General features: G+C 42.2%; 1 protein-coding gene across 1 annotated transcript; it reads right to left on the bottom strand.

The window, feature by feature from the left end:
* Positions 1-231: 231 nt before the first annotated feature.
* Positions 232-3,629, bottom strand: LOC308143022 (thrombomodulin-like). The gene has a single exon (XM_080513679.1). It carries the CDS (start codon positions 3,518-3,520, stop codon positions 1,946-1,948), a length of 1,575 nt encoding a protein of 524 aa, XP_080369805.1. The 5' UTR covers positions 3,521-3,629; the 3' UTR covers positions 232-1,945.
* Between the last annotated feature and the right edge of the window lie 5,989 nt (positions 3,630-9,618).

The raw sequence follows: 9,618 nt of genomic DNA, 5'->3' as shown, positions 1-9,618 counted from the left end.
CTAACCTTTCAGGCAAACTGTGTATAGAAATGCAAATACAACTCCTAAAGGAGCCTTTGTGGGAACCACCTCAACTCTTCAGTGTGAGTTCCACAAGCTAAACAGAAAAAAAAGCAGCCAATCTAAACTGGGATTGTATTTTAAAACAGTTTCTGTAATCACAGTATAAAAATCGAACAGGATCTTTGATCGATCCAACACAAAAACACAAAGCAAAGCATGTTAATCGTTATTTATTCAACAAAATAAAATACAAAATACAGTAACGATCCAAAGAGGTGGAACAACAGGTGCAGATCTGTGAAGCACTTTTAGCAGCGCGTTCCGAGCTATTACATTCATATTTGCGCGATCTGTCATGACCGGTGTGTTGTACAGTAAGTTAATAAGCTGCTGTGGTGATCGCAGAGTGCAGCCAGCATGGTGTGTCAACATTTCTAATATCATCACCTGCAAGGATGAACTGCAGTGGAACTCAAAAAATGTTTACAGATGAGAGAAAACAACAAACATCAGACACTTTCTGGCAGATCTAAACAGTTTTCAGGCACTTTTTTCTTTGGTTTAATGCTTGGGCATATTTCTATTGTTTTATAACTGTATGGGTCTATAGACTAGTGAAAACACACACAGTTTGTAGTTTTCATTCAAGTTTATGCCAAACTTTGAATTTGTCAATTTCTCAATACATTTATTTTTCGAATAACTGAAGTTATTCCATAAATGAATGATATATTCTTCAGTCTCATCTTTTAAGTTATGGTATTAAGCATTGTTCTCTCACATTATGAAGAAACAAACAAATAAAACCCACCCGATGTTGACGCTTTCAAAAAACAAAAGTGTGGAGAAGATGGAAACAGGACTTCACCAGATTTAAAAAAAAGAAAAAGAAAACCCAAGGTACTCAATTTAAACTGCCACATGGATGAAATCTAAAAGTAATCACTTCATCTGCTTTCAGCTTTTTACACAAGAAAGGTTCACTTTCTGAAGTGAAATCACTGTTTATTCACCGCGTAATAACAATTCAAAGCCCAACAAAGCATTTAAGAGAGCATTTACTGGTGACAAAAGCTGTCTGGAGTTACAATGGGATGGATTGTTATTATTATCATGTTTTAGCAGACAATTTAACATTACTTTTGTTTTAAATTCTGGAGGAGGCTAAAATGAGATAGTAAAATTTTCCCCTTAGATTTGATTTTTAATCACACATTTTTTTCTTTTTTTTTTAGAAGTAATCACATGTTTTTTTTTCATATTAAAAAAATCTGTCACGTTGGAATTGCAGGGAATTCGTGCCTGAAAAGCTAATCCAAGTTCAGACCATTTTTTTTTTGCAACATGTATCACGAGTTGATCACGTGTTGATATCACGATAAAAAAAAATTTTTTGCCATATATTGAAAGGTCCAAATCTTGGCCATATATGATATTCATACACAAACACAGACAGTTACCAATAATTTCACTGTGAAGTGGAAGTACAAAGCACTGATCCACCGTGTAGCTTTACTTGATGTCATGAAAACAAAACCCGGGAGAAAGCGTCAGGTACAGTTTAAAAGTTGTTCATTCAGTGTACAAGAGTGACCATGAGTGGACACAAACACCAGTGTTTATCAGAACCACAGTGAAGGTTATTCACTTTTCAAAATGATCCAACACTTACAAAAATGAAATATTGTGTGGAGTAAATTGGAGGGACGACTAAACCAGCATTGTAGTACCATTGTTTTTAGACAATTTCCTTTGACTTTCTTCAGCATCCAGGTTAATATTTCCACAACTGTCCTCATTTAAAGTCCTACATCAACACTTTTATGTGCTCCGACTTTACAGTGTGTGATGTATTGCAGCTTTTAAAAAGTCCCTGCTGGACGTTGCGCGTCACGAGGGGGGGAAACAGTGTTTTTAGACAATTGGGAGTGTGTTGGAGGCATCACAGTCTCTGGGAGTCGTTTTTCAGCTGCCTGTCCAGGGACAGTCTCTTGTAGGTCTCCGTGCTCACCTGCTGCAGGTAGTAAATATCCAGATCTGGGTGTTTGAAGGTGGAAAGCTCGAATTTCCCGCATCGTTTGATTGCGTTGCGCGTGAAAAGCGCCAGCAGCACGACGCACAGCAGCATGAACACGGTGATGCCCAGGATGCTGCCGGTCTTGATGTAGGGGGGCAGCGCGCCCGGCTGCAGCCCGGCCGCCGTCACCGTGCGCTGCGTGGGCAACTCGGACTCGGACCCGGACCCCTCCTCCTCCACGTCCTCCTCGCGTTTCACGCACTTGGACTCGCCCCACAGGTCGAAGCCCTCGTCGCACAGGCACCTGTAGCTCCCGAACAGGTTCTCGCACTGGTGGTCGCACAGAAACTGACCCGCGCACTCGTCTATGTCCGTGCAGAAATGGGTGTCGTTCGCGAAGTCGATCACGTAGCCGTCTTGGCAGAAGCACTGCGACCCGGAGTTCGAGTCGCACGTGGCCCGGCAGTCCCTCTCCGTGCAGTTCCACACGCACTTGGTGGGGTCTCTGGGGGACACCATGAAGCCTTCGCGACACGCGCACCGGTAAACGCCGTCATACTTTTGACAGTCCATGTGCTCGCACAGACTGCAGATGGTGACGTTTACGCACGTTCCGTCCTCCCAGTCGAAACCATCCGCGCACATGCACGTGTAGCTTCCCGGGGTGTTCCTGCACTCGTTTCCCTCGCCCGTGCACGAGTTCGCATCCTCGCACTCGTCCACGTCCACGCAGCCACTCCCACCCGGACCCTGTGTGAAGCCCGGGGCGCACTGGCAGCCCCCCGGCGGGCACTGTGGTTTGGCGCGCGGGTTCGGGGCGCAGGAGAAGCCGTTCCAGTGGAGGGAGTGACCCTCCGGGCACGCGCAGCTGGCCTGCGAGTTCATCTCGCACGTGTGCTCGCAGCCGCCTTGCAGCACCTCGCAGCTCCAGGGAGCTTGTAACCAGTTGTTGGAGAAACACAGGCGCTTGGCGTCTGGATATTCACCGTCAATCGGCTGCGCCAAGGCGATGGTTCCCGGAGGAAACGTACCCAAGCCGTCCATGACCAAGCCTGTGGTGGTGGCGTACCTCAACAGAGCGCCCCCGGTCGGTTCCAAGCCGTCGCACATCTCGTCGGCTCCGTACTGGCACACAAACCCGCTTAATTTGTGGTCGCAGGGCTCCCACTGCGTCCCAACGTCCCGGTCCACCGTCAGGGAAGCCGCGAGGCAGCGCCACTCTCCGTCCACTCCGGGTCTGTCGCTTTTCCGGAGCCAGACTCCACCGTGGAAGCTGTCCATCACACTCTTCAAGTTCTTTAGTGTTTTACCAGGGGGGGAAAAAAGGTGCCCGGCCATGGTGGCGCAGGCTTTCTGCGCTCCGTCAAAGTCCAGGGAGTCTTGGAATAAACAGAGATCCCCGGCGCAGCGTCCGAGCTGAGTGGGGAGCGCGACTCCGACTCCGAGTCCGAGTCCGAGTCCGCACAGGAGCAGCAGCGCGCAGCCGACAGACTTCGTCATACTGTCTCTGTTCCAAAAGCTTCTGATCTCCGGTTGTGTACAAGTCTTTGTTCGACAACCTCAATCAAATACCGCGAGTGAAGTCGTGGCATAGTCTCCGATTATTTATAAAAGCCGAAAACTGTGTGTGTGTGTGCGTGTGTTTTTTTTTTCTCCTCCAGGACCAGTGGAGGAAGGAAGTCCCGTCCTAGCCAGTAGTTTGAAGCCCCGGTCTGATTGCTCAACCCCTAACACTGTCCAACAGGCGCCTTATCTCAAACTAACTGCTCGATCAAACATCAGCGCACGCACGCACGCGCTTTGACTAAGCACGAGCGCACGCATGATCTTTTAATAAGAAGAGGATCAACGCAATCCCACAGTCTTTCCCCCTCTGGGTGCCTCTTCTCAGAGTCCCGGCTCATGGGAAGAGAACTGTGCCAACAAAATAAAATCAAATAAATCAAACCCCGATTTAATTTAAAAGCATTTAAATGACACATGTATTGGAGAAGTTATGAAATGTCTAAGTGTTTATACAAACTCAGAATAATGAGCTGAAGCAAGTAGTTAAAGATACTATATTTTAATAAATATGATCATTAGTTAAATAAATTGGATTCAAAGTGGCTCAAACTAATTTCTACTTCTTTTTAAGGAGGCCAGGATACATTTCCGATTAATCACTTGATCCTGTTCGGGAACAATCAACCGATGAAACGAAAACCTGATTTGTTTTTTATTACAAGACCTATATGTGAGGTAAATCGATGACCCTAAATTTCCCCTGAACGCGTGTTTGGCGATTTGTCTGTGATGGAGCGGTGACCTGCAGGGTGGAACGGCCCTCACCCACAGTGATCTGGGATCAGATCCAATACGCAGCCACCCCGTGAACAGGATGGATGAAGCTGGATAATAAAGTGCAGCCACACAAAATATGAAGAGGAAAGTTACTTCCACCGGGCGTTTCAAGATGCAGACAAGACAGATTTTATAAATTAAAAAAATAAAATCAAAAAGCATTTATTTTATATTAGCTTATCAAATTCTTTAAGATGCTCCAGAATTAATATTTTCTTACATTTGAATGGGTTTATTTTGTAGATGCATATTTGCTAAGAATGAACTCTTACAAAGAATTTTCTTAAAATTTAGTTCATTTTTCTTTGTTGCTTTTAACATTTTCTTAGAATCCTTTGAATTTGAAGATTTTTTGAGTGAATTTGTAGACTTTCATAGAATATGTTTGAATGAGCATTTTCTTAGGTTAGTATCAGATAGATTTTTTTTGTTGATTTTAATAAATTATTGTTGAATTCGGATAAATTAAAAATAAATTCAAATCTGTTGATTTTCTATGAAAGTTGTGTATTTTGATAGAAATTTTGAATTTGCATATTTTCTTAGAGTCTTGTTTCTTTAGCATCTTTTATAAGAAACTTAAAAGTTATTATTTCTTAGGATTCCAGTACTTCTCAATATTTACTTGGAAACACTGAAACTTGATCGTTAATTACACATAGTTTCTTTTATTCAATGCAATTTAAGAAGAAGAAGAAAAAACCCCAACCTAACAGAATACAGTCAAAACGTTCAGATAATCTGGCAGTGGGATCGTATGAGAAGTGGTTAAATAATGTCAGTCAGAAGTAAACATCCTCTTTACACATGGGGGCAGAATGTGAGGGATGATATTTGGCTTTCAAAGTTACAAAACAGGATTTTATCTCCAAACCGTTTGGACCGAGCAACTTTATTTCTCTGGGTAAATTTGTAACAAACAAAAAAAAAAAAAAAACCCAAAAAACCCAGTTTTGATTCACCCCACAACCACAGATTACTCATTTAATCGAGGAACATAAAAGGAGAGTGAGAAGCCTTTGTGCATCATGATCTTCAGTAAACAAACAGTCTGATCAAAGTTTTTGTCGCTCAGAAAGACAAACACAGATTTACAACCAAACTCTGGCAGCCTGCTCTATTCTGGCTCATTGTTTAGATTTTACAACCTGACAATTTATTCTGTTTTGGCTCAGTCTCATGGCACCAATGAACTCGTATTGTTGGCTGAGGTTGTTTCCCTACGAAGAAATCTGATATTCAAAGAGGGAAGATTTGCTGTCAACGTGACAATAAACACACTCCAGTAGATTCTCCGCGACAGGTCAGAAATGTACCTTAAACATCAGAAATCTTCTTCATTATCATATATTTATATTTCCTGTGACATTATTAAAGTAGTAACATTAAAACATTGTCTAAAAACCTGAGAATACCAGACAAACTTGAGTAAATGTTTGCAAGAGTGTCACCAATGCGATTATATCAGCATATTTCCATATTTAAAAAAAAAAAACAAAGTCACTGACTGAACTCTTAATACATAAGATTAATTGCTATTGATACACACAAATGTATACATGTATGTAAAAGAGTTTTCCATACATGGTGGTTATAGGGAGAGGTTAGAAACCTATGAATCGATGAATGTTGACGAAGAAGGGGGAGGATGCAGAGTACTGTTCTTTGGAAGAAGAAATCTCAAAGCACAAAAGACATCAGCATCATCACATGATTCATCACAATAATCAACCACTTATTGGAATCCGATTCTGAGGTTTGATTGTTCATGTTTGACCTCTCACAAAAGGATTTCTCCAGGTCTGAAGCATCTTCCGGGGGACTTTTATTAGCCACAGCGTGAGCCGCTCTAAGACAAGAAGCATTTCCAGGAGAGACTCTGACTCATGACTTGTGAAGGTGAATGAGCCTCCCTAAGGTGCACCAAGCAGCGGCGGCGACAATTGTCTGATTTACTGGGGGTCTAATTTAGTCCTCGGTCTTGAAGCAGTCACCGCGACGGCTTCCATCGGAGGGTGGCTCCTGGTCTTTCGTAGGGAAGTGGGAACAAGAGGGCCGGACGAGCTTCCTGCCCACAGGATGCAGAAACGCAATGTGACGGCGTTGCATAAACACGTAGTGAAACACTCTCATTGCACAAGCTGCCGGGTTTCCAGGTGGAGTCCCGGGTCGGAATGTGATCACATCTGATTGACTCTTCCCTGGAAGTGACTCAAGTCGATAAGATGTGGGATTAGAAATGTTTGATGCAATGAGGAAGTGATCGTGGAAGTGATCGCAGTTCGAAGGTTGAAGCCACAGTGAGAGATTGCAGGCGTCCGACTTTACTTCAATGCCTCAGCGTTTCCCTCTCTGTAAGAGGTGTGGTGGGACAAAACGGGGTGGAGGGGATGTGACAGCCCTGGAGCAACAAAATAATTAGTCGAATGTTTATTTATGGGAGACGTGACTGATTTCAGGAGGTTGAGCGGCGGGAGGCTCAGTCGCAAAGAGTGACACCGTATTCCTGTCTAATCTGAACAAGTCAGTCTGGCGACAAAAAAAACAAACAAAAAACAGGGAAGTTAGTCTCCATAAATGTTTTCTTTGATAGTTATCTGTAAAGCCGAGGCCGAGTTTACCCGGGACCATGTTCAAGAAATGTTCCAAACCTGTTTTGTTTCCCCTGAATCAAAGTTACTGTTCAGAATTGACCTTTAGTGTGTTTTCACAGTCAGACGATTGGATGCAATCACTTTGAGAAAGTTTGGTATCGGTGCCAATATCCTCATTTCGGCTGGAAAATAACATTAAACAAGGAACATTTAGGAAATCTGCCAGCCGATTATACTTTGTTTGATTCTATTTTGTTCCCCTGTGAGATTTTTAAGTGTGCGATCTTTGTCTCGCTTTGATAATACATTTCAACTTTAAATAAATTGACACAGAGACGAAAGGGAATACCAAGAAAAGAAAAACTGGCCAACAAGGCAGTTAACGAATTTGCAATATTTCACATCAGGGTACAACAGTTTTTTTTGAAAGAAAGAATGACTTAACAAAACATTGAGCAAGGGGAGCCACAGTAAGTCCTGAAGTGGTAGTAAAACCAGCAACTAGCCAAGGCCTAGGGGGCGCTCACACCAACACACCTTACTATTGACGTTTGCCTACACCACACCAGCAACCCCAGAAACCAGGCCAACCTCACTGGGCCCCCGAGCACCGCCGCCAGGGCCCGAGGACCCCCAACAGTGCAATCAGTTACCAATAACTTAATACATTATGATTATTGACAATTTATTGGTTGATGCCAATAAAAATTGGAACAATTTCATAGAGATATGAGTTTGGTTATCTAAAGTAGGTATAGTGGATGCTAAAGTCATCACACTCATTGAACTATGCTGCCATTTTACGGTTGTGACTTTTTTTTTTTTTTACATACTTGGCTTTCTCACTGTCATGTTCCATTTCTTTGATTCGTTTGACTTCCTCTCCTCGTGTCTGATTGCTGCTCCCACCCTGATGTGTTCCAAGTCTAAAGTATTTGTTCCATCACGCTACGTTACTTCTGCTCCAGCAGTGTGACCTGAACTGAACCTGGCTCATGTCCTGCTCCATGCACATCCAGCTACACCCTAAAAGTTCATTGATTATCGAATAAAGTGTAGAAGAAAAGGCATGATGCCAATGAGTTATATTACAGATTTAACCTAAAGTGACAGCACACAGTTAAAATAGAAAAAACACAGAATAACACTTCAATTATTTTGTGTACAAAACCTCGATGGCTTGCGCGGTTTAACTGACTCACAGACCAAGAGAGTTTACCGTAAGACAACGTGGAACATTTGAATTGTAACGTGGAGCGATGGTAAACTCAACGGGCTTAAGAGAGTAGGATACGGCTTATTGCTGCGCTGAGTCAACGCCGCTGTCCAGTCGGGGTGACATTCTCTGGCTTTTGTAACTGACGCTAATTGTCAGGGAGTGGCGTGGAACTGCAGCACGGCTGACATCATGGACATGTCGTGTTTTGTGCTGCGGAGTTGAGCTGGCGCTGTTATCAGCGAGCCTGAGGTCATTCCACTGCTCCGGGAGTTCAAGTCGCTCTCATACAAACGCAGAGCCGCTGCTTTTGTCCCAGTGCAACTTTTCCATGGATGTAATGTTCTTCCTCGACCGTCAGCCTAACCTACGTGTTTGAGAGCTTTACACCATTAATGTCGCGTTGTTTCTTTCAAAAGAAACTGTTTTTCCAGCATGGGAACACAATGATCACTTCACACATCTTTGTGATAAATAAACAAGTTAAATAAGTGTTTTGAACACTACTCCAATGTAAAATGAAGGCTTTAAACCAGAAATTAAAAAAGTAAAAAGTTTAATGGGTTTGGTTTGGATAAGTTAATATATACATGGCATTTTGTTCTATGTCTGAAATGAACTGAGGGAAAACATTTGAAGGAAAGTCAAAGTATAATGTGTTAAAAATGCTTTATGTAATTTAGAATTTGTTTGTTATGATAAACAAAACATAAGCAATCAAATGCACAAAAATGTAAGTTTAAACATTTAGATGCAAATTTCCTTTTTGTGGAATTTGTTGGCTCGTTTAAAATACCATCAATAATTTCTCAGTTCAGTCTTGACAGTTCCTTATTAAATCCATGCAAACCAATAAGAAGCTCTGCATTTTGGGCTTCATAAAGAAAGTTGAATGTTTCAGAGGTTTCATAATGTAATGATTTAATGAATAATTTGTAATATTAATGTAATTGTAGTTACATTAACAGAAATTGTATAATTTTTATTTCAATAACTTACATAAACAGCTGTCTGTCAATCTTGAGATATAACCAGTCATGTGGTAAATAAAAAAATAAAAAAATAAAAAACTATGCATTTGCATTTATGAATTTTGGGCAATTTATTGCTCTTGGATTCTTTGGTGTAACACAAAAGTCCCCCCCAAACATATTCAAATTTGACTTTCCCTTCAATGATTTTGCTGAACTTATTGAAACACAGCAGATTTCCACTGAACTGTATTTACAAATGAAAGAAATCTGCATGTTAGTATGTCTATAATTCCAGGTAGGGCTATGAACGCTGGGAAACCACTGAAGGGATTCCAGAGAATCTCAGCGGCCGTCCGCTTTCATAAGTCTGTCTGTACAAAGTCAGCTGAAAAAAACTCCGACTATTTCTCCCTGCAGAGCGGCTCACGGAGCTCCCGTCTCCTCCTCGTCCACCGCTGCCCCGACTCTGCT

This window comes from Blennius ocellaris (genome assembly GCF_963422515.1).
Source record: "Blennius ocellaris genome assembly, chromosome: 18".
Classification (NCBI taxonomy): domain Eukaryota; kingdom Metazoa; phylum Chordata; class Actinopteri; order Blenniiformes; family Blenniidae; genus Blennius; species Blennius ocellaris.
The sequence above is the reverse complement of the archived record's forward strand: the minus strand, read 5'-3'. Positions and strand labels throughout refer to the sequence as shown.